This window comes from Rhinoderma darwinii, chromosome 5, assembly GCF_050947455.1.
Source record: "Rhinoderma darwinii isolate aRhiDar2 chromosome 5, aRhiDar2.hap1, whole genome shotgun sequence".
Lineage (NCBI taxonomy): Eukaryota > Metazoa > Chordata > Amphibia > Anura > Rhinodermatidae > Rhinoderma > Rhinoderma darwinii.
The window spans coordinates 297675210-297701441 of NC_134691.1; the positions used below are offsets into that span (position 1 = coordinate 297675210).

Genomic DNA, 26232 nt, shown 5'->3' on the forward strand with positions numbered 1-26232 from the left:
AGATGGTCTATTGCCCTCAGTGTTGCATGCTGCTCATCCAGATTTCTAATACGAGCTTCCAGGTGACCAACGTGCTCACATCTGCCACAGAGGTATTCACCCTGGAACTCCGGCTCCAGTCGTGCATACATATGGCAGACTGTGCACTGAAGAAAACCTCTAATCTTGCCGTCCATTATCCCATCTACAGAAAAACAGTGAACAATTGTTAAAGTAAAAGAAAAGAAGAGTACTTACTGGGGCTTTAACTCCTCTTTTCACAATCCAGTTTTATAACTCCACTTATATCACAAGGCACTTAATTCACCAAGCTCAGAACAGAGAACATCAAATCATATTGCTTGTTAACGGCCGTGCGGTGTTAAGGGTGAAACTGCGGGATACCTGCAAAACCGTGCAGCTATAATGGATCCCAAATGTGGTAAAAGTATTCTACCAGTCATCAGACCAGATCTTATAATACTGGTTTACTACTTTCCTATCGTACAGGATCACTCAGTATTTACCGGACTAATATTAGAGACGTGAACCAAATTGCTCAGGTGATAAACCAGTACTGCATTTTATTCTGTAGTTCATTCTGGACACCAGGCTGGATCTCCCGGTGGCCGCCATTATATAAAAAGTTAGCAAAATCTAGAGGAAAAACTTCAGGGAGAGAAATTACCAGCGCAACACCATTATGAGCAACAAGTCCCTACTACTTACAAATCCCTGTGGCTAGGAGGCTGGATTCACACAAAGTTTTGACCCGTTTTCAGTGGGTATTTTGCTTCTTTTTTTTTTCTTCAGGCCCAAAAGCCCTACAGCCAGATGTTACATTAAAGGGGTTTTCCCATGAGACATTTAGGACATATCCACAGGATGTGTCAAATGTCAGATAGATGCGGGTCCCACCTCTGGGACCCGAACCAATCTCTAGAACAGGGCCCCCTATACCCGGTTCTAGCTTTGTCTGAACTCTCTGCCTCCCGGCCACTTCCTGGTTATATGGTCAGGAGTTACGGAAACGGCGTAGCATGCGAGCTATGCTGTTTTCGCAGCTCACAACCAATAACCTTTTTCATGGTTGGAATTTACCTGATTCAGCTGCAACACAGAGCAGCATAACAAGGTTTATGGAGCCCCGTTCTGGAGATAAGCGTGGGTCCAAGACATCTATCTGATATTTATGACACGCGGTGAACAGCGTTAAAAAATAAATAAATTTAAAAAAAAACACTATCAGAATTTCTTTTTTGGTCACTTTGCCCTACAAATATTGGAATAAAAAGTGATCAAAAAGTCGCACGTATCCAAAAATGGTACCTATAAAAACTGTAGATCGTCTCGCAAAACACAAGCCCTCATACAGCTCCGTCGACTAAAAAAATTAAACCGTTATGGTTCTCACAACTTGGCGACAGAAAAAATAAATTTTTACAAAAGTAATTTTATTGTGTAAGAAGTTGTAAAACATAAAAAAAAAGTGCTATAAATTAGGCATTGCTGGAATCAGACTGACCCGCAGAATAAAGTTAACATGTAGATTATAATACAAGGGGAACGCGGTATAAAAAACAAAAATCTATGCCAGAATTGCAGTATTTTGGTCACCTTGCCTCCCAAAAAAATAGAATTAAAAAAAAAAAAAAAAAAAAAAGTGATGAAAAAAGTAGCTTGTACACCAAAATGTTATCAATCAAAACTATAGCTCGTCCCGCAAAAAAACAGCCCTCATACCACTAAGTCTATGAAAAAATAATATTAGAGGCGAATTATAAAAAAAGGTCCTAAAATTAGGAAACGAGGAAGGGGAGAGCCCAAACATATGCTGGAAAAGAGGGCGCCCATATTATACCAGGACAACACTTCCCAGCAAAATTCCCCAAACAGCAAAGGTGCGGAGTGTGGACCAAAGGGGGATAAGGAAGGACATTTATCAGTGCGACACCGGCCTGCACATTAAGGATTGTGTCACAGCGTAACACCCATCTATGGATCATTTTACTGTTTTTTTAACCCAATTACACCACCTGACTATGCCCCTGATATACTCTGCCCAGCTTATATGTACCCCCACATTATAAATGGAAACACCAGAAATACTCAAACAAATCTACTACCAAGCAAATCCACACCAAAAGCCAAATGGTGTTCCCTCTGCTCTGAACCCTACAGCGAGCCCAAACAGAAGTTTACTTCCACATATATGGCACCGCCATAGCCAGGAGAACCCTTTTAACAATGTTTGGGATGCGTCTCTAGTGGCATAAGCTGGGCACAACATATTTGCCACTGAAATAGCATATCTAGAGAAAAATTGAAATTTTTACTTTACACCATCTGCAGCGTAATCATTTATGGAAAAGTTCTGTAGGGTGAAAATGCTCACTACACCCCTTAAATGCTTTGAGGGGTGCAGTTTTTTATTATTTCACATCAGAGCCCCTGCAATTGTGAATCAATACTTTATAAATCACCAAATTAGGCCTCAATTTTACATGGTACGCTTTCACTCCTGAGCCCTGTCAAATGTCAAGGCAAAAGATTAGGGCCACAGGTAGTGTGTTTCTAAAACCAGGAAACACAGCATAATCATTAGAGAGCTGACTTGTTATGGTGGCACAAGCTGGGCACCACATATTGGCATATCTATGGAAAAAATCCCATTTGCACTCTGCAAAATCGAGTGCACACTAATTTCTGCAAAACACCCGCAGGGTTAACATTCTCACTACACCCCTAGGTGAATACCTTGAGGGGTGTGGTTTCCAAAATGTGGTCACTTCTGGGGGGGGGGGGGGGGGGGTTCCACTTTCTTGGTCCCACAGGGGCTTTGCAAAGGACATCGCGACCAGAAACCAATCCAGCAAAATCTACACGGCAAAAGGCAAATTCCGCTCCTTCCCTTCTGAGCCCTGCCGTGTGCCCAAACAGCAGTTTATGACCACATATGGGGTATTGCCGTACACAGGAGAATTGAAGTAAAGGGATTGTTTTTATTTTCACTGCCCAATTCTAATAAATTCTATGAAACACCTGTGGGGTCAAGATGCTTACTACACCCCTAGATGAATTCCTCAAGGGGTGTAGTTTCCTAAATGGAGTCACTTTTTGGGAGTTTTCATTGTTTTGTCCCCTCAGGAGCTTTGCAAATGTGACATGGCCTCCGCAAACCATTCCTGCTAAATGTGATCTCCAAAAGCCAAACGGCGCTCTTTCCCTTCTAAGCCCTGCTGTGTGTTCAAACAGCCGTTTATTACCACATGTGGGGTATTGTTTTACTCGGGAGAAATTGCTTTACAAATGTTGCAGTGCCTTCCTCCTTTAGGCCTCATTCACACGGCAGGGTTTCCCGGCCGGGTGCCGGCCGTTCATAAATCGGCCGGCACCCGGCTGCATTAGGAATGATAGACCCCTAATGGGGCTATTCACACGACCGATTTTTTGACGGCCGGGAAATCCGGCCGTCAAAAAATAGGACATGCTCTATCTTCGCCCGGGCACCCGGCCGCCCGGCTCCCATAGAAGTCTATGGGGCCGGGTAATACACGGCCATCATCGGAATGTGTTCCGAGTGATGGCCGGGTTTCCCGGCGCTTGCGCTCTATCTCCTCCTCCTCACAGCGCAGAGTGCATGTGAGGAGGAGGAGTTGATGCCATTCTGACGAATGGCATCGCTGTACACTGTGTTGCAGGGCCGGGGTGTACAGCAGGTGGAGGGAGCGCTGCGCTGGCTCCCTTCCCCTGCTTGTTAAAAGCACCCTGGCCCGGCGACACCGTCGATGGCGTCACTAGTAGCAGCAGCTGCTGCGGCTGCTACTACTGTAGCGACGCCATTATAGCAGAGCGAGGTATCTCCCCGCTCTGCTATGTGCTAGCTCCATTTTAGCTCCTTGAAGGAGCGGAATCCCCGTGTTTTCGGGGATTCCGCTCCTGGACAGAGCGCTTGATGTCTCTGTCCATATCTGGGCAGTGACATCAGGGGAAACTCCTGAAGCGGAATCCCCGAACACATGGGGATTCCCCTTCAGGAGCTGCCGCTGATGTCACTGTCCGGATCTGCCCGGCCCGGCACGGATGCAAAACTTAATGCAAACCGGCCGGGCAAAATGGCAGATTTTACCGGCCGACACCCGGGCTCGGGAACGACCCGGTCGTGTTAATCCCGCCTTAGTCCTTGTGGGGAAAAAGAATAAAAATAAACTTTGCTAAACCTAAATTTTCGTTGAAAAAAATAAAATTGTGATTTTAATTTTCACAGCCTACTTCCAATAATTTCTGCAATAAATCTGTGGGGTCAAAATGCTCACTATACCCCTAGATCATTTCCTTGGTGTGTAGCTCCCCAAATGGGGTCACTTTTGGGGGATTTCCACTGTTTTGGCACTGCAAGAGCCCTTCAAACCTGACATTGTGCCTAAAATATATTCTAATTTAAAAAAAAAAAAAAAAATGGAGTTTGTCAATTTCCCCTCTATTTTGCTTTAATGAGGCTCTGTCACCAGGATTTTGCAACCCCTATCTGCTATTGCAGCAGATAGGCGCTGCAATGTAGATTACAGTAACGTTTTTATTTTTAAAAAACAAGCATTTTTGGCCAAGGTATGACCATTTTTGTATTTATGCAAATGAGGCTTGTAAAAGTCCAAGTGGGCGTGTATTATGTGCGTACATCGGGGCGTTTTTACTACTTTTACTAGCTGGGCGTTCTGACGAGAAGTATCATCCACTTCTCTTCAGAACGCCCAGCTTCTGGCAGTGCACAGACACACAGCGTGTTCTCGAGAGATCACGCTGTGACGTCACTCACAGGTCCTGCCCCAGGTCCTGCATCGTGTCGGCCACATCGGCACCAGAGGCTACAGTTGATTCTGCAGCAGCATCAGCGTTTGCAGGTAAGTAGCTACATCGATTTACCTGCAAACGCCGATGCTGCTGCAGAATCATCTGTAGCCTCTGGTGCCGATGTGTCCTCGCTCGTCTGACACGATGCAGGACCTGTGAGTGACGACACAGCGTGATCTCTCGAGAACACGCTGTGTGTCTGCACTGCCAGAAGCTGGGCGTTCTGAAGAGAAGTGGATGATACTTCTCGTCAGAACGCCCAGCTAGTAAAAACGCCCCGATGTACGCACATAATACACGCCCACTTGGACTTTTGCCAGCCTCATTTGCATAAATACAAAAATGGTCATAACTTGGCCAAAAATGCTTGTTTTTTAAAAATAAAAACGTTACTGTAATCTACATTGCAGCGCCTATCTGCTGCAATAGCAGATAGGGGTTGCAAAATCTGGTGACAGAGCCTCTTTAATTCCTGTGAAACGTCTAAAGGGTTAAGAAACTTTCTAAATGCCATTTTGAATACTTTGAGGTGTGAAGTTTTTAAAGTGGGGTGACTTATTGGGGGTTTCTAATATATAAGGCCCTCAAAGCTACTTCACAACTGAACTGGCCCCTGTAAAAATAGCCTTTTAAAATTTTTCAGGGACAAACATGCAAAATATGGGTTGGTATTTGACATGATTTTGGATCTTTGATCGTGGTTTCACCTCTTTAGGCCTTATTTACACAAACATATTTTACGTCCGTGATACGAAAGTGAAAATCACGTGCGTCGTACGGACCTATGTTAAGCAATGGGGATGTTCAGACTGTCCGTGATTTTCACGCAGAGTGTGTCTGCTGCGTAAGGCTGGATTCACACTAGCACATTACGTCCGTAATGGATGGAACGTATTTCGCCCGCAAGTCCCGGACCGAGCACACTGCAGGGAGCCGGGCTCCTAGCATCATAGTGATGTACGATGCTAGGAGTCCCTGCCTCTCCATGGAACTACTGTCCCGTACTGAAAACATGATTACAGTACGGGATAGTTGTCCGGCAGCGAGGCAGGGACTCCTAGCATCGTACATCACTATGATGCTAGGAGCCCGGCTCCCTGCAGTGTGCTCTGTCCGGGACTTGCGGCCGAAATACGTTCCGTCCATTACGGACGTAATGTGCTCGTGTGAATCCAGCCTAAAACTCACGACATGTCCTATACTTGGTCGTTTTTCACGCAGCACGCACCCACTGAAGTCAATGGGTGTGAGAAAATCACGCGCGGCACAAGGAAGCACTTCCGTGTGCCACGTGTGATTCGCGCTACAGTTGTAAAATAAATGAAAAAATAAAAGAACCTTCTGCTTTTATGTTTGTAAACATAAAAACAGAGCGTCATAACGATGCCATATGCGCGAAAATCACGCAGGCACGCAGAAAACACTGATGACACACGGAACTGCAATGCGCTAAAAATGCAGCGTTTTTTGCTCGCGCCAAATGCACATGTTCGTGTGAATAAGGCCTTACCTATACTTTCTATTCAGTGTTTATGTATTAATATAATGGTAATTTAAAGAGGCTCTGTCACCAGATTCTCAAATCCCTATCTCCTATTGCATGTGATCGGCGCTGCAATGTAGAGAACAGCAACGTTTTTTTTGTTTTTTTTAAAACGTTCATTTTTGGCCACGTTATGAGCAATTTTATATATGCAAATGAGCTTTGAAATGGACAATTGGGCGTTTTTTTTTTCGTTATGTCCAACTGGCCGTATATTGTTTTTAACTGGGCGTGTTTACTTGTATGACGCTGACCAATCAGTGACCAGTCAGCGTCATACACTCCTCTCCATTGATTTACACAGCAGCGATCTGCAGCCACATACACAGAGATTAACGTTAATCAAGTGTCCTGATAATGAATACACATGAAATCCAGCCTGGACGTCATGTGTACTCAGAATCCTGATACTTCTGAATCTTTTCTGTAAGATTCCAGCAAGCCACTCGTAATCTCGCGAGATTACGGAGGTAAACGAGATTTCGTTTCCCTTGCTGGAAATCTCAAAGAAAAGAGTCAGGAGTGTCAGGATTCTGAGAACACATGACGTCCAGGCTGGATGGTCATGTGTATTCATCAGGACACTTGATTAACGTTAATCTGACTGGTCATTGATTGGTCAGCGTCATACACGTAAACACGCCCAGTTGGACATAACTGGTAGGAGAATAGTTACGTGTTTTATCAGCGGAGGACAGATATGAACAGTGACTGCCTATTGACACGGTGCGGTCATTTTGTGTTTTTTGAAGTAGCATTTTGGCACAATTTCCCAAAAATTGTGTTATGACTGACAGAGGTAAGTGGGCGCGTTACAAGAGTTGTATTTGGGGCACTGGACCTTCTGGTTATACCTCTGGAGACATGTACAAGACCCCGAGATGTACAGAAATGAAGCCAGGACCACACAGTGCCCAGTGCCAACGTCTGGTGCAATTTTGGCGCCATTCCATTTGCACAACTTTATTTTTCGCCCTCACACAAGGAAAGGCAATGCAACGTAATTCGCAGTCTTGGGTAATTGCCATTGACCTTCAAAATGGCAGACATCTACGAGAATGTATTTACGTGCCAGTCAACGCACCTGCGACACCGAGATGAACGATTTAACGCAACTTTGTCATACAACTCCCGTCTTGTCAGTCTCATTCCATTACAAGGTAATAGGGACAAGCTCAATCACACAACTCTTCCCATTCATTTCTATTCTGTACCGATTTCCACAGCCATAATGCAATAATATAATAACATCATACGCAAAAAAAAAGTTTATGGTCAGCTGCAAATGGTGGAGAAAACACTGATGTAAGTGCTAGCCTACAACCAGAGAGCAGTAGAGGAACTGTCTCCAACCTGTTGTAAAACTACAATTCCCAGCATACCCTACGACTGCACACGCTGGGACTCGTAGTCCATAACAGCTGGAGAGTTATAGGTTGGCGACCAAGCGTGAACGCAACAAGTCATAGGAAACATACGTGAGAGGGAAGCAGCTCCGTGTAACTCCCGGGCTCAGATTTATAGACATAACCGCAAAGATTCCATAAAAACAATAGTAATAATAATCACTGCAGCGGGGAAGACAAGTCTCCTACCCAGCCGGCTGCTGTTGATCTGGGTCACTCTCCGGCTGGTCTCCTCAAGGATCTGCTCCTGGGACTTGGTCCGGGGGGGTCGTCTGCCGATACACTGCATGCTGAACCCCACAACATGAGCTCCCCCCCGCCTCTGCTCTGATACCCCTGACGTCTACTGTCACCCCAAACAATGACTACTACAAGAAGCCTGAGGGGAGACGGGAGAGTCCATAGAGAAGGAGGCGGGAGGGGTGTGGAGAACGGGAGAAGGAGGTGACGGGGAGGGGGCACCATGAGAAGGAAATACAAGAAAGTGAAGGAAAAAAAATAGAGGGGGGAAAAAAAAAAAAGCCTAATTCGGTGAGGGAAGTGTGGGCACCGGGAGACTGGTTGTATAATACTGGGTACAGGGCAAAGACCCCACCGGTGCTGTATGATACACAGGCCTCATACTGCAGGTCACCCACGGCAGTGGTTGCCCATAGCAACATGCCAAATCACTGCATTTATTTTCCAGTGCAGTATATATTTTGGATACATATATAATATACATTGGACATGTCCTTAATTTTCTACTGATCACTGATCATAACGGTAATAATTATATGTCCGGCGAAATCGGATAACTCAAGCTGCGCATAGTTGGGTGGGGGGCCAGGGTACCATATTGAGTCTTTGTCCAGGGTGAAGGAAAGACAAAGTTACAACTCTGATCAAGGGGCTTACACAATTTCACATCTCCATTGATTTACTATATGGCCAGAAGTATGTGGACACCCCTCCTAATTATTGAGTTCGGGTGTTTAATCCTCACACATCGCAAACAGATGCATAAAATCAAGCACACAGCCGTGCAACCTCCATAGACAAACCTTGAACGTAGTATGGGTCGTACAGAGGAGCTTCGTGACTTGTTTAGGATTTCGCCTTTACACGTCAGTTTGTGAAATTTCTGGTCTGCTAGATCTACCCCAGTAACCCGTAAGGCTATGTTCACACGCTTAGCAAAGAAACGTCTGAAAATACAGAGCTGTTTTCAAGGAGGGAAAACTGCTTGAAAGGCTGAAAATCAACAGCAAAGTAGTGTTTTTCGCTGCGTTTATGGCTTTTTTTCTATAGAGTCAATGAAAAACCGGCTTATGAAGGAACATGCACTTCTTTTTACGGAGAGTCTTTTTACACACCGTTTTTTCAAAACCGGCTGCGTAAAGAAACGCCCTGTCAGAACGACGCTATATTTCCCAATGAGATCAATGGGCAGATGTTTGGAGGCGTTCTGCTTCCGATTTTTTGGGACATTTACGGCCCGAAAAACGGCCAAAAATAAGCTCTGTGAACATACCCCATGTGTATTATTGTGAAGTGGAAGCGTCTAGGAGTAACATCTCAGCCACGAAGCTGTAGACTGCTGAAGTGTGGGGTGGAAATATCATCTGTCCTCTGTAGCTGAACTTACTACAGGGTTCCATACTGCGTCTGGAAGTGACAGAGGCACAAGAACTCTGCCCCGGGAGCTTCATGACATGGGTTTCCATGACTGAGCAGATACATGCAAGCCTTACATCACCAAGTACAATGCCAAGCGTCAGATGGAGGGGTGTAAAGCTGCCGCCACTGGACTCTGGAGCAGGGGAAACGTGTTCTGTGGAGTGATAAATCACTTCTCTATCTGGCAGTCTGATGGAAGAGTCTGGGTTTGGGAAATGCCAGGAGGAGGTTACCTGCCTGACTGCATTGTGCCAACTGTAAAGATTGGTGGAGGAGGGAAAATGCTATAAGATTGTTTTCCAGGGGTCGGCCTAAGCCCCTTAGTTTGTGTAAAGGGAATTCCTAATGCTTCCGCATACCAACATATTTTGGACAATTGTTTGCTTCTAACTTTGTGTGAACAGTTTGGGGTTCGGCCCTTTTCTGCTCCGGCATGACTTTTCCCCAGTGCACAAAGCAATGTCCATAAAGACATGGTTGGGTGAGTTTAGTGTGAAAGAACTTGACTGGCCCACACAGAGCCCCGACCTCAACCCCATCAAACACCAGAGCCCCCAGGTCTGCCCTGGACATATGCCTGTTAGAACGCGCCGGATGCACGTCCTAACAGATTGTCTGTCAGATTTACACTGACCGGCAATAATGCTCTGGTATACGAAGTACACCAGAGCATTATATCAGCGATCTGAAGATCGCACAGTAAAGTCCCCTAGTGGGACTAATGAAAAATAATAAATGTGAAATAAAGATTATTAATAAAAGTTACAGTAAAAAAAATAACTAAAACCATTTTTTTCCATAAAAAGGTTTTATTTTGTAAAAGTGTAAAAAAATAAATAAAAGTACACATATATGGTATCGCCGCGACCGTAAGGACTCCATTAATAAAGTTAATGTAATTTAAACCGCAAGGTGAACACCGTAAAAAAAAAAACGCAAAAAACAATGGCAAAATTGCAATTTTTTTCCGCTGCCCCCCAATAAAAGTAATAAATGTGAAATAAAGATTAATAAAAATTACAGTAAAAAAAATAAATCAATTTTTTTCCATAAAAAGAGATTTTATTTAGTAAAAGTGTAAAAAATAAATAAAAGTACACATATGTGGTATCGCCACGACCGTAATGACTCCATTAACAAAGTTAATATGTAATTTAAACCGCAAGGTGAACACTATAAAAAAAACGCAAAAAACAATTGCGAAATTGCTATTTTTTCCGTTGCCCCCCAAAAAAGTCATAATAAAAATGAATCAATAAGTCCCATGCACCCCAAAACCGTATCAATCAAAACTACGTCTCGTCCCGCAGGAAACAAGCCCAAAAAATCACTACATTGATGGAAAAATAAAAAATAAAGTTACGGCTCTTGGAAAGAGACGATGCAAAAACAAATTATTTTAGTTCAAAAGTGTTTTTATTGTGCAAAAGTCGTAAAACATAAAAAAACCTCTACATATGTGGTATTGCCGTAATCGTACCGACCCATAGAATAAAAAAGGTAACATGTTATTTACGCCGCACAGTGAACGGCGTCAATTTAAAAACGCATAGAACAATGGCGGAATTTCAGGTTGTTTTTTTTATAATCCCCCCAAAAAAAGTTAATAAAAAAATTATATGTACCCAAACATGGTGCTATTGAAAAGTACAACTAATCCCGCAAAAAAACGAGTCCTCATACAGCTATGTAGACGAAAAAATAAAAAAAAGTTATAGCTCTTTGAACGCGACTATAGAAAAACGAATAAAATAGCTTGGTCATTAAGGCCTAAAATGGGCTGGTCACTAAGGGGTTAAGTGAGTTTTTAATATAGATTATATACACACACACACATGTATTTTGACCGCAACATGTGAACCCAGCCTAAAGAGGGTTTTACACCGGCCAATTATCGTGCAGACAAGCGTTCCTAGAACGCTCGTTGCCGATAATTGCCCTGTGTAAACAGGACAGCGATAAGCAGGTGAACGAGCAAACGCTGTGTAAAAATTGTGCAGCGTATCCAACCTGGAACCCGCAGCACATTCAGTCTGTAAAGCCGCACCACATTGTGGCATGGTTTTTCAGGTGGCATATCAGCTACGGAGAGCAGCGCTGAAAAAAGATAAAAATACGTTTATACTTACCCCCTCACTCTTCTGTGCGTAGTCAGGCCTCCTAAGATGACGTTGCAGGCCATGTGACCACTGCAGCCTGTGATTGGCTGCAGCAGTCACATGGGATGAAATGTCAGGGAGCAGGGAGTTCTTGGTAGTCTATTATTTTTCCCTGAGTTGCGGTTTTTAAGGTGGAATTGCTGCGATTCCACCGCAATGTCACAACATTTGGCTTTGTTGCAGGTTTTGCATCCCCATTGAATTCAATTTGGAAAACCCACAATAGAAAAACAAAAACGCAGTATAAATGGACATGCTGCGGATTTAAATTCTGCACGTCAATTTATTAACGTTTATGCTGCATTTTTTTTCGCATCGTGGGCAGATTTTCTAAATCTCATCCACTTTAAAACAGCATTTACAGTATCAGCAATTACCATGTAATACATATAGTGTTGAGTCTGTTGACCAGGGGACACTATGATGTCGATATGCCATAATAGGGCAACTGGAGAGAGGTTAACCAGATGATATACATTCCTATACTTTTCCATTATAAATGTGCAATTATGGGAAACCAGGAGCGCTTGATAAGAGAGATTGAAATACTGACACCTAGTGTTGAAATGTTAAAAACTTTTATGCTTCATATTTTGCATTCATTTTCCTACGAGCACAATCCAGGATAAGCACACTATAAAAAACGTTAACATTTAAAAGAAATAGAAATTTCTTTTTTGGACAATATGTTTTGAAGGCTATGGTTCACATCTGCATCAGTCCGTCGCAGTTCCGGTCAAAAATGCACAATTGTTTTTTTTTTGGGTTAAAAAACATCAGACGCCCAATGGAACCGATTAAAATCAATGGGTTCCATCAGACGCCGTCTGTTAGTCAGGCAACGGATCCGGCACTACCCTTTTGTCATTTTTCTGTTCCTATGACGGAACAGAAAAATGGACTGCAGATGTTTCACGCTAAAATAGAGACCAATCAATAAGGCACCTTTGGCTGAATAAAAATGTCCTGGCGCTTCTCTCCCCTTTGGAAAGGGTCATACATTAGCTTTTCTTCAACCCTTACATATCACCTACTGTCATTAGCGGTTTACCATCAAGTAGTTTACAGGACGACTGACTGATGAGTGCATAGCATGCTGCATCCGGGGATAAAACCCATGAATGGACCGATTGCTCTGGCTACATTGCAATCTGCTGAAGTTAGAGTGGCATTGCCATTGGGCTGCGTTCAGCTGTTAAGTAGGTGCATTCCCACACAGGGATTAAGTATGAGCACTTTTTTACGCAGTGGAAATTCCACCCGAAAAACCGGACCACAACGTGGTGCGATTTTTCCGGTGGAAGGTGCTGTGGGTTCCAGGTCGGATATGCTGCATGATTTTTACGCAGCGTATCGGACCCTTGGGAACCCGGCCTTAAGGTGATTGCTATTTTGGATTTGATCCAGAATGTTTCTTGACTCTGCCTTGGATTGCTGCCAGCCCTGTGTTTTATCTTGTTGCACGAACTCTGCCATCCCTGGTACCTTGCTTAGGAAATACCATTTTGGAGATTACTCTGGAGACGTGATCTGGGGATTCCCTACCCCCTTTATGGGAAGTATAAGGTGAAGATTCCAAAATCCCTTAGACTCCACCCCCTGTTTAGCCCTGGTCAAATTGAATAGTGACACAGTGGGTCCACGCGCCTGTCCGGAGGCCTGACTGTGCTAAGTGATACGATGTGACCATGACGACTGTGCATCGTCCCTGTATGGAGACATAACGGACTAATATTCCTGTCCTGTTACTGCACTTTGGTAATTACCCATCACTGTGTGACCCCTTGTAGAGATCAGTTTATCTCTGTATTGTGACATCACTGCTTATTCTCTGTCCTCACTAGATTATCCCGGTGACGGAATTTCATTATGCACATTATTCAGCATTTACATAACTGTAGGAAGAATTCTTGTGCAGTGACATCAGTGTGTGTATTTTCAGTTCTTCTCCCAAATAAGAGGAGAGCGGAACTATAAACTGCATAAAAAGTTAGGGGGGCACTGTTGTATCAGTTCTGAGGCATGAAGTGGTATGTGCTCATGTGCATGAGCCCTAAAAAAGAAATACAACCCTGCAATGACATGGTAATCACAGGCAGAATCAATAATGTATTGAAAATATTCTTTACAGAACATTACATTTGAAATATAAATGATTTGTATGTCAATGGGACCTCGATAAACACCAGACATCAATGTTACATGAACGGCATTTCTCTGCTCTCCATCTGTGGTGATCGTAACAGTTAGGCCCTGTTCACACTGAGTTTTTTTCACACTTTTGCCGCAGAAACCGCGTCGGAAACCGCTCCAAAAAACGGCCGAAAATGCCTCCCATTGATTTCAATGGGAGGCGGAGGAGTTTTTTTTTACCGCGAGCGGAAAAATAGTCTCGCGGTAAAAAGCGTCATGCCCTATCTTTAGGCGTTTACGCCTCTGACCTCCCATTGACAACAATGGGAGGCAGAGAAAGCGTATTTCACTGCGTCTTTTACCCGTAGCACTCAATGGTCTTGGAAAATGGCGTGCAGGCAGGTCAAAATCTGCCTCAAAATCCCAAACTGAATTTTGAGGCAGAATTTTCCTCCTGCAAAAAACTGTGTGAACAGGGCGTTAGATCCAGAATTATTTGGACAGTGACACAAGTATTGGCATTTTAGCTGTTTACCAAAACATTGACTATACAGTTATATAATCAATATGGGCTTAACCCCTTAGTGACCAGCCCATTTTAGGCCCTAATGACCAAGCTATTTAATTTGTTTTTCTACAGTCGCATTCAAAGAACTATAACTTTTTTATTTTTTCATCTACATAGCTGTATGAGGACTTTTTTTTGCGGAATTAGTTGTACTTTTTAATAGCAACATTTTAGGGTACATATAATTTTTTTATTAAACTTTTATTAACTTTTTTTGGGGGGGGGGGGATTATAAAAAAAAAACTGAAATTCCACCATTGTTCTATGAGTTTTTAAATGGACACCGTTCACTGTGCGGCGTAAATAACATGTTACCTTTATTATATGGGTCGGTACGATTACGGCGATACCACATGTGTAGAGGTTTTTTATGTTTTACGACTTTTGCACAATAAAAACACTTTTGAACTAAAATTATTTGTTTTTGCATCGTCGCTTTCCAAGAGGCGTAACTTTATTTTTCCATTAATGTAGTGATTTTTTGGGCTTGTTTTCTGTGGGACGAGACGTAGTTTTGATTGGTACTGTTTTGGGGTGTATAGGACTTATTGATTCATTTTTATTATGACTTTTTTGGGGGGGCAACAGAAAAAAATAGCAATTTCGTTATTGTTTTTGCGTTTTTTTTTTACGGTGTTGACCTTGCGGTTTAAATTACATATTAACTTTGTTAATGGAGTCATTACGGTCGCGGCGATACCATATATGTGTACTTTTATTTATTTTTTACACTTTTACTAAATAAAATCACTTTTTATGGAAATTTTTTTATTTTTTTACTGTAATTTGTATTAATAATTTTTCACATTTATTACTTTTATTAGTCCCACTAGGGGACTTTACTGTGCGATCTTCAGATCGCTGCTATAATGCTTTGGTATACTTTGTATACCAGAGCATTATTGCCTGTCAGTGTAAGGGTATGTTCACACGGCCTATTTACGGACGTAATTCGGGCGTTTTTGCCCCGAATTACGCCCGAAAATAGCGCCTCAATAGCGCTGACAAACATCTGCCCATTGAAAGCAATGGGCAGACGTTTGTCTGTTCACACGAGGCGTATATTTACGCGCCGCTGCCAAATGACGGCGCGTAAATAGACGCCCGCGTCAAAGAAGTGACCTGTCACTTCTTTGGCCGTAATTGGAGCCGTTCTTCATTCACTCCAATGAATAGCAGCGCCAAATACGGCCGTAATTGACGCGGCGTTCAAGCGCCTGAACATGCCGGTACGGCTGAAATTACGGGGATGTTTTCAGGCTGAAACATCCCCGTAATTTCAGCCGTAACGGACGCCCTCGTGTGAACATACCCTTAATCTGACAGGCAATCTCCGGCGCGTCCTAATAGGCATACGTCCAGGGCAGACCTGGGGGCTTTTATCAAGCTCCCGGTTGCCATGACAACCCATCGGAGACCCGCGATTGCATTTGCAGGCCGCCGATGGGTGACAGAGGGAGCTCACTCCCTCTGCAAACAAGTTAAATGCCGCGGTCGCTATTGACGGCGGCATTTAACGGGCTAAACGGCCGCAATCGAAGTAAACTTCGATCGTATGTTGGAGCAGGAGCTCAGCTGTCATTAGACTAGGCTCACGTGAAAAGGCGTCAGCCTAGCCCAAGGCCCCTTAGTGACGAACGTTAAAAGGCGTATTGTTGGTCACTAAGGGGTTAAAGTGCAGGCTCCTCTTTAATTTGAGGGTATTCACATCCTAATTTGAGGAAGGGTTTAGGAATTAGGCTATGTTCACACGCAAACTCAAAAAAGTCTGAAAATACGGAGCTGTTTTCAAGGGAAAACAGCTCCTGATTTTCAGACTTTATAAGGCTATGTTCACACGGAGTATTTTGCCGAGTTTTTTGATGCGGAAACCGCGTCGCAAAACTCGGCAAAAACGGCCCGAAAATGCCTCCCATTGATTTCAATGGGAGGCGTCGGCGTCTTTTTCCCACGAGCAGTAAAACTGCCTCGCGGGAAAAAGCGACATGCCCTATCTTCGGGCGCTTCTGCCTCTGACCTCCCATTGACTTCAATGGGAGGCAGAGAAAGCGTATTTCGCTGTGTTTTATGCCCGCGGCGATCGATGGCCGCAGGCAAAAAACGCCTTGAAAATCGGCGTGCAGGGAGAGGAAAATCTGCCTCAAACTTCCAAACAGAATTTTGAGGCAGATATTCCTCCTGCAAAATACTCCGTGTGAACATAGCTAAGCCACTCGCGATTTTCGCTGCATTTTTTTACAGCCGTTTTTGGAGCAGTTTTCAATAGAGTCTATGAAAAACAGCTCCAAAAACATCCAAAGAAGTGACCTGCACGTTTTTCAAAATGGCCACGTAAAAAAAAAAAAAAAAAAAAAATCAGAACACAACACCGTTTTTCCCATTGAAATCAATGAGCAGATGTTTGGAGGCGTTCTGCTTCCAATTTTTCGGCCGTTTTTGGCCCAAAAATAGGCAGTGTTAACTACCCTTACAGCTCTTTAATATGTAGCTGCCTCTTTTTCAAGGGACCAAAGGTGATTGGACAATTATCTCAAAAGCCATTTAACCCCTTAATGACCAGCCTATTTTAGGACTTAATGACCAAGCTAGTTCTTTTTAAAGTTTTTTTCCATCGTGTCATTCAAAGAGCTATATTTATTTTATTTTTAGCTGTATGAGGTCTTGTTTTTTGCAGGACAAGTATTTTTAATAGCACCATGTTGGGTTACATAGAATTTTGCAGATCAACGTTTATAAAAAACTATTTGGGGGGGGGGGAGAATAGAAGAAAAACCCAGCAATGTCGCCACGCTTTTTGCGTCCCAAATTTACGCAGTTTACCGTCTGGTATAAATAACACAACTTTATTCAGCAGGTTGTTACAATTGCAACGATACCAAGTTTATATAGATTTTGTATGTTTTACTACTTATACAAAGTGAAAACCCTTCTTTCTTCAAAATTAGTTTGTGTCTCCATATTTCGAGAGACATAACTTTTATTTTTACGTTGATGCAGCTATAGGAGGGCTTTTTTTTGCGGGACGACCTGTAGTTTTTATTGGTACGATTTTGGCGTAGATGCAAACTTTTGATCACGGTCACATTTTTTTTTTTTTAAGGCAAGATTCACAGAAAACAGCAATTTTCGCATCGATTTTTTTTTTTACAGCGTTCACCGAGCGGGTTAAATAACGTAACAACTTTATAGTTGGGGTCATTACAGATGCAGCGATACCGAATAGGTGTAACGTTATTTTTTTTTATTAAAGCATTTTGTAAGGTGAAAAAGTGGTGTTTATTTTTTTTTAAATTAAGTTTGTTAAAAATTTTTTTTTTACTAGTCCCACTAGGGGACTTCAATATCCGATCGTCTGATCGCTTTTATAATACACTGCAATACTGTCTTTTGACAGCGGCACGTAAAAAAAAAGCCTGTCTGCACAGAACACTGTAAGGGTATGTGCACACGATAGCAGGCATTTACGGCTGAAATGACAGCCTGTTTTCAGAAGAAAACAGCTGCGTCGTTTCAGCCGTAAATGCTCCTCCTCGTAATATACGAGGCGTCTGTGACGCTCGTATATCTTGAGCTGCTCTTCATTGAGTTGAATGAAGAACGGCTCAAATTACGTTGCAAAGAAGTGCCCTGCACTTCTTTGCCGAGGCAGTCAATTTACGCGTCGTCGTTTGACAGCTGTCAAACGACGACGCGTAAATTACAGGTCGTCTGCACAATACGTCGGCAAACCCATTCAAATGAATGGGCAGATGTTTGCCGACGTATTGTAGCCCTATTTTCAGGCGTAAAACGCCTCGTTTACGCCTGAAAATAGGTCGTGTGAACCCAGCCTAAGACCCATTGAATTCAATGGGCAGATGTTTGCCGATGCTTTGGAGCCGTATTTTAGTCCTTAATTCCAGGCGTAAAATGCCTGAATTACGTCCGTAAACAGGGCGTGTGAACATACCCTTATACTTACCTTTCCTGGGTCCAGCACTGGAGCCACAGAGTCAGCAAGCTGGGCCCTATATCTAATCCCATCATGTGTGATACGGTCTGCTGAGCCACTATCTAATCCTACCCATAGCTATAGGGTCATAATGCTTTAGATATGCTGTCTCCTATATACACACACCACACTTTTTTTTTGGGGGGGGGGTATATGTATTGGGGCTATTGCCCCTAACGTTTCTAGACCTTAGTGACGCCCCTGGCTGCTAGTGCTGCATCGTTGGGTCACTTAGGAGACCGATGCGGCTGAAAGCTGCAGTCCGTCGGCCATGAGAAGAATCGGGGCCCATGAGCCTTTAGCTACGCCCCTGATGGCTGATGGGCTAACAGCATTCTTCGGACACATGAAACTAAGATCAACCTGTACCAGAATGATGTGAGGAAGTATGGAGAAGGCTTGGAACGGCTCATGATCCAAAGCCCACCACATCCTCTGTAAAACATGTTTTTATGCTCCCCATAGACTTGTATGGTGAGCATAAAAGCCTTTTAAAATCACAAGCTGTATTTTGTTGCATTTTTATTTTTTTTACAGCAATTCTGCATTTAAAACCAATATATTTTAACATTCAATGCATCACTAAATTGAGTCTGTGCTTAAACAGAGGTTAAGAAAAAAAAAAAAAAAACCCTGTTGACAATATTCCAAAAAGATTCTTTATATATAACATAATTATAGCCTATTATGGTGCAGTCTACTACTCTGCAGTTAGGACATAGCAACTGACGGTCATAAAACCACCCACACACTGGGTCAAAGTGGGGCCTGAGCTCTTAGGTAATTATGGAAGTAGTTTTTCCACAGCAGAGCTAGTCACATTTTAAATAATCTTTGAATAGCCCTTAAATTTCAGCGCAAACATGGCATGCGCCAAAGCTTGCAACTTTAATGCCACAGAAGTGGCGCAAAGCCGTTAATAAATTACCCCTATAGGGTTACAGTTTTAAATGTCATATTAACCCCTTAGTGACCACTAATACGCCTTTTTACGTCGGTCACTAATGGGCTTTATGCTAGGCTGACGCCTTTTCACGTCAGCCTAGTCTAAGTCCTGCACGGGTCTCCCGTGCAGGCTGGAGCCGGGGCTCTGCTGTCTGATGACAGCTGAGCTCCTGCTCCAACGCCCGCGATCGAAGTTTACTTCGATCGCGGCCGTTTAACCCGTTAAATGCCGCCGTCAATAGCGACCGCGGCATTTAACTTTGTTTACAGAGGGAGTGCGCTCCCTCTGTCACCCATCGGCGGCCCGCGAATGAAATCGCGGGTCTCCGATGGGGTGTCATGGCAGCCGGGGGCTTGATAAAAGCCCCCAGGTCTGCCCTGGACATATTCCTGTTAGGACGCGCCGGAGGCACGTCCTAACAGATTGCCTGTCAGATTTACACTGACAGGCAATAATGCTCTGGTATACGAAGTATGCCAGAGCATTATAGCAGCGATCGGAATATCGCACAGTAAAGTCCCCTAGTGGGACTAATAAAAGAAGTCAAAGTGAAATAAAGATTATTAATAAAAAGTACAGTAAAAAAATAAATAAAACCATTTTTTTCCATAAAAAGTGGTTTTATTTAGTAAAAGTGTAAAAAAAAAAAAAAGTACACATATGTGGTATCGCCGCGACCGTAATGACTCCATTAATAAAGTTAATATGTAATTTAAACCGCAAAGTGAACACCGTAAAAAAAAAAAACGCAAAGAAACATGGCGAAATTGCATTTTTTTCCATAGCCCCACAAAAAAGTCATAATAAAAATGAATCAATAAGTCCCATGCACCCCAAAACAGTACCATTCAAAACTACGTCTTGTCCCGCAGAAAACAAGCCCAAAAAATCACTACATTGATGGAAAAATAAAAAAATTACGGCTCTTGGAAAGCAAAGATGCAAAAACAAATAATTTTAGTTCAAAAGTGTTTTTATTGTGCAAAAGTCGTAAAACATAAAAAAACCTCCACATATGTGGTATCGCCGTAATCGTACCGACCCATAGAATAAAGGTAACATGTTATTTACGTCGCATAGTGAACGGCGTCAATTTAAAACGCATAGAATGGCGGAATTTCAGTTTTTTTTTATAATCCCCCCCAAAAGGGTTAATAAAAGTTAATATAAAAATTATATGTACCCAAAAATGGTGCTATTAAAAAGCTCAACTAATCCCACAAAAAACAAGTCCTCATACAGCTATGTAGACTAAAAAAATAAAAACGTTATAGCTCTTTGAATGCGACTATAGAAAAACAAATAAAATAGCTTGGTCATTAGGGCCTAAAATGGGCTGGTCACTAAGGGGATTTTATAGTATGCTAATGATTATTATAAGAGAAACAAGTCATGGTATGGTTTTTTGAACTTGTACTGAGAGGTGATAAGAGTTTGGTCATCTTTTTTTGGTTTGTTATAAAAATAAAAAAAGTCGCTTTTGTCAGGATTAAAATAAAATTACACAGAACACTACTCGATAGGGAGTAGAAAAGGAGGTTCCATACACACAACTGACAAAAAAAAAACAAAAACACACCAAGTCTCTGCTGCAAAGTTTGATTGTACAAAAATTGCTTAAACAATACAGAAATCAGTTTACGTGCAAAAATGTGTAGTACTAGTGACCAATGGATGGCAAAAAGGCTGAATAGTGTAAGGGTATGTTCACACGGCCTATTTACAGACGTAATTCGGGCGTATTAACCCCCGAATTACGTCTGAAAATGCGCCTCGATAGGGTTGACAAACATCTGCCCATTGAAAGCAATGGGCTGACGTTTGTCTGTTCACACCAGGCGTATATTTACGCGCCGCTGTCAAATGACGGCGCGTAAATAGACGCCCGCATCAAAGAAGTGACCTGTCACTTCTTGGGGCGTAATTGGAGCAGTTATTCATTGACTCCAATGAAAAGCTGCGCCAATTACGTCCGTAATGGACGCGCCGTTCAAGCGCCTGCACATGCCGTTACGGCTGAAATTACGGGGATGTTTTCTCCAGAAAACATCCCCGTAATTTCAGCCGTTACGGACGCTGCCGTGTGAACATACCCGAAGAAAACACCTAACCAGCAGCGCACAGAGAAATAACAGCACACCTATAGAATTAGTAAAACAAAACACATTCACAACCCCTTTTGTAAGGAACTGGTTATCCAAATGTCAGCGCATCAAGTTAATACTCAGGATGGAGATAAAATACCTATTGACTCCATGGGACAAAAGTTCATACCCATGTGGTGAGGACTAAGAAAGCCTGAAGTGAGTTTTGCCTGCAAGGGCTCCGTCCAGAGGCAAACTCCTGATTAAAAAAAAAATTGGGGGTATAAATAGTAAGGTAAACTAATCACAAACTGCTAATAACACCTGAAGACAATACCTTCATCATGACCCTACAGGCACACTTGTGTGAAGGACTTCTGCATGGGGCTGGGTTCACACTGTGCGCTTTTGTTGCGTTTTTAACATGCATTTTTTATTATTGATTTGTGTTGTGGATTTCCGTGTGGAATTTCACAAAGATTTGAAGCCTGTGATGAAATTCTGCATCCAAAATCCATAATGGTAAATTCTACGCTGAAATTTAAACCATGTTTGTGGATTTTTTTTCCACTTATAGGAACACATGGTGTAAATCCACCCTTGCGGTGCTGGTAAATATAATAGAATTAATAAAATAAAATAAATTTAAATAAAAATGCTCATAATGCCATCCCCAAGAATGTATCATAACATAAAACATCATATAAAAATAGTGAAAATTAACATTGTTCATAGTGTAATTTCTGCAAATTTATGGTAATTCCTAACAGTGCTATTACAGAAAAATCATTCATGCTTAATAACGCATTGCGCAGAAAATAAATATGATAAAACATAACCTAAAGGCTGAGTTCACAGGTTGCGTGTATATCAAGTTTTTGTTGCATTTTTTAACTGTTGGGAAGAAAAATGCATCTATTAAAATTATGGATTTTTTGATTACCCATTTGTTTTACAAAAGTGTCTGAGCTGTAATATGGTTTTAAATTTACAACTGAAACACTTTGAAAGGCCGGGTTCCCACTTAGCGTAAACACTGCGGAATTTCCACAACGGAATTCTGTGCGGAAAATCCACAGAATTAATACTGTAGCAGCGGAGTGGATGAGATTTAGGCCGGATTTACACGAGCGTGTGCGTTTTGAAAAAGGCACTTAACAGCTCCGTGTGTCATCATCATATGGTGCGCGGCTGCGTGATTTTCGCGCAGCCGCCATCATCATGACACTCCGTTTGGATGTTTGTAAACAGAAAATCACGTGGTGCTTTTCTGTTTTCATTCATATTTTTTACTGCTGTTGCGCGAATCACGCTCGTCACACGGAAGTGCTTCCGTGTGGTGCGCGTGATTTTCACGCACCCATTGACTTCAATGGGTGCGTGATGCGCGAACAACGCACAAATATAGGACATGTCGTGAGTTTTATGCAGCGGACACACGCTGCGTGAAACTCACAGACAGTCTGCACGGCCCCATAGACTTACACCGTCTTCCAAATTATTATGCACAATGTCATAAACATTTAATTATTAGTTTTTCAATGAAACTCATGTATGGTATTGTGTCTTAGGGCTCTTTGGATCATTGTAATCAGTCTCAGACACCTGTGATAATTAGTTTGCCAGGTGTGCCCAATCAAAGGAAAACTACATAAGAAGGACGTTCCACATTATTAAGCAGGCCACAGGTTTCAAGCAATATGGGAAAGAAAAAGGATCTCTCTGCTGCCGAAAAGCGTGAAATAGTGCAATACCTTGGACAATGTATGAAAACATGGGATGTTTCAAGAAAACTTAGGTGTGATCATCGTACTGTGAAAAGATTTGTGGCTGATTCAGAGCACAGACGGGTTCGTTCAGATAAAGGCATAATGAGGAAGGTTTATGCCAGACAAATTAATAGGATTAGGAGAGCAGCTGCTAAAATGCCATTGCAAAGCAGCAAACCGGTATTTGAAGCCGCTGGTGCCTCTGGAGTCCCGCAAACCTCAAGGTGTAGGATCCTCCAGAGGTTTGCAAGTGTGCATAAAGCTATTATTCGGCCACCCCTAAACAATGCTCACAAGCCGAAATGGTTGCAGTGGGCTCAGAAATACATGAAGACTAATTTTCAAACCGTGTTGTTTACTGATGAGTGCTGTGCAACCCTGGATGGTACAGATGGATGGAGTAGTGGATGGTTGGTGAATAGCCACCATGTCCCAACAAGGCTGCGACGTCAGCAAGGAGATTGTGGAGTCATGTTTTGGGCTGGAATCATGGGGAATGAGCTGGTAGGCCCCTTTAGGGTCCCTGACGGTGTCAAAATGACCTCTGCAAAGTACGTAGAGTTTATGACTGACCACTTTCTTCCGTGGTACAAAAAGTAGAACCGTGCCTTCCGTAGCAAAATTATCTTCATGCATGACAATGCACCATCTAATGCTGCAAAGAATACCTCTGTGTCATTGGCTGCTATGGGCATAAAAGGAGAGAAACTCATGGTGTGGCCCCCATGTTCCCCTGACCTCAACCCTATTGAGAACCTTTTGAGCATCCTCAACCAAAATATCTATGAGGGTGGGAGGCAGTTCACATCAAAACAGAAGCTCTGGGAGGCTATTCTGACATCCTGCAAAGATATTCAAGCAGAAACTGTCCAAATAATCACAAATTCAATGGATGCAAGAATTGTGAAGGTGATATCAAAGAAGGGGTCCTATGTTAACATGTAACTTGGCCTGTTAAGTTTTTTTTGATTGAAAGAGCTTTTGATTTAAGAGAGATGGAGAATGCTCTTAACCACTGGTCTCTTGAAAATTGGCCGTTCAGATCTCTATGCCATTTAGATATGTGTTTGATTTTCAAAGGTAAGTGATTGGGAACCAATCTGATAAAACGTGTGAATACCTTTAATTGTTTTTAATTGGTTATTTAAGTACGTAGAAGCCGGCATAGGTAGGGAGAGTAATGGATATGGAATTTCTCTCATAATCGTTCTTATCTGCAGAAATTTGTAGAATTGAGTTTTATCTAGTTTATCTAGTTGCATAATAATTTGGAATGCGGTGTATATAGGTCCGTGCGAGGCGCGAGACAATCACGCGCGTTGCACAGACGTATATCACGTTCGTCTAAAAAAGCCCTTAGGGTATGTTTACACGTTTAACAAAAAACGGCCGAAAATACGGAGCTGTTTTCAAGGGAAAACAGCTCCTGATTTTAAGCCGTTTTTTAAGCAACTAGCATTTTTGCAGCGTTTTTTACGGCCGTTTTTGGAGCGTTTTTTCTATTGAGTCAATGAAAAGCAGCTCCAAAAACGACTCGAAGTGACATGCACTTCTTTTTACGCGCCGTTATTTGAAAATGAGCTGTAAAATAACTCTCCGTCGGAACAGAACGCCGTATTTCCAATTGAAATCAATGGACAGATGTTTGTAGGCGTTCTGCTTCCGATTTTTCAGCCGTTTTGTCGGGACATTTATGGCCAATAAAACGGCTCAAAATAGCCCGTGTGAACATACCCGTAAATAAATGAATATGTTGCTGTCTCTCACAGGAACAACATAATCTGACACATTCTTTGCTCTTCAGGATATTCTTATTTTATTAGCTACTGAGTATTCAGCATCCACCTTTTGTGATGAAGAATAAATAAATATAAAAAAATAAATAAAGTCTAATCAAATGAAACCTGTTCTTCCTAGAATAATCCATTACATTGCTAGATCCCCCTATCCAGGTACAGATAGACAGACATATTTGTATAGAATGTATCCTAGTGATGAACCCATCACTAAAAAATAACCAGGAAGAATTATTTTAAGGGGGTTATCCACTTTGACGATCTCTTTTTGTTAAAAGGCTTTCCCAACAATAAGTTGATCACAAGATGTTTCGCTGCTGGGACTCCCAGTGATCAGCAGTAATATGGGGAAATCCAGCAGCAAGTGATCCTGCAGCGTCACTGCACAAAAAAATGAACATCTTGGGTCCACCATAGTAAATGCGGATATGCGCATATGCGGTTGGCTGTCCGCGGCCGTGCCCGTAATCACAGACAGTCGTGTGCAGGGGGCCATAGAGTGCATAAAAGATGCGATCAGACGACAAACAAGTGTTTAATCGTTTGTTGACTGGTTGCTGCCATATTAAGGGTAAAGCCACACGGACGGGCAATGATCCAACCGTGATATGGCAGAGAGCCGTGCCGGCACCATGCTTGGCATGGCTGTCAAACTGCTTGTTAATGGGTAAAACGGCACATTACCTGCAAAATCGTGTGGCCATTAATGAATACACCCTGTATGGCCACACAATTTCGCAGGTAAACAGCCATTTTACCAGGACAACGTCTGCCCATTAACAATCAATTAGACAGCCGCAGCGAACAGCGTGCCAGCGCAGCTGTCGGCTCCACTGCGGCCGGGTCAGTGCAGTTCCGTGTGGCCTTTCCTTTACATGGGTCGATGATAGGGAACAAGCGTTCTGATGTACGACTATTCGGTCGATTATGGGTCTGTGCAGATGGGCTCTTGCCTCACTGTATGTACTTGTTTAATTGTTGTATCTGTTTCTTTTTTTAGACCTTAGATCTATCTTAATATACGGAATAAATAAAATTTAAGTTTACTAACAGCACTGTATTACTAGGTTGTAATCCAAAATTCATTGTAAGCTGTTAAAATAGTGTATCAGCCCAGCAAAAATCCGTATATTGCTTTCTCATGACCATATAAATGATATAACACTAAACAAAAACAAAATTGAATTAGGCCAAAATTTCCATGGCAATAATAGTCTTAGGCCTGATGCCCACTTCAGTTTTTTTTGTCAGGGTGCCATCCGTTTTTTTAAATGATAGCACCCTGAGACATTCATTCCAATGGGGCCATGCACACTTCTGTTGTTTTAACGGAACCGTGCGTCCGTTC

The 26232-nt window shown here is 42.5% G+C and overlaps 1 protein-coding gene across 1 annotated transcript in view; it reads right to left on the reverse strand.

Moving 5' to 3' along the window:
- Nucleotides 1-8212, reverse strand: part of PLCD1 (phospholipase C delta 1) — a 76525-nt gene extending 68313 nt beyond the window's left edge. Inside the window, exon 1 of the mRNA XM_075827328.1 lies at nucleotides 7969-8212. Within this exon, the coding sequence (XP_075683443.1) occupies nucleotides 7969-8068 (100 nt within the window). The 5' untranslated portion in view covers nucleotides 8069-8212. The remainder of the gene's footprint in view (nucleotides 1-7968) is intronic.
- Between the last annotated feature and the right edge of the window lie 18020 nt (nucleotides 8213-26232).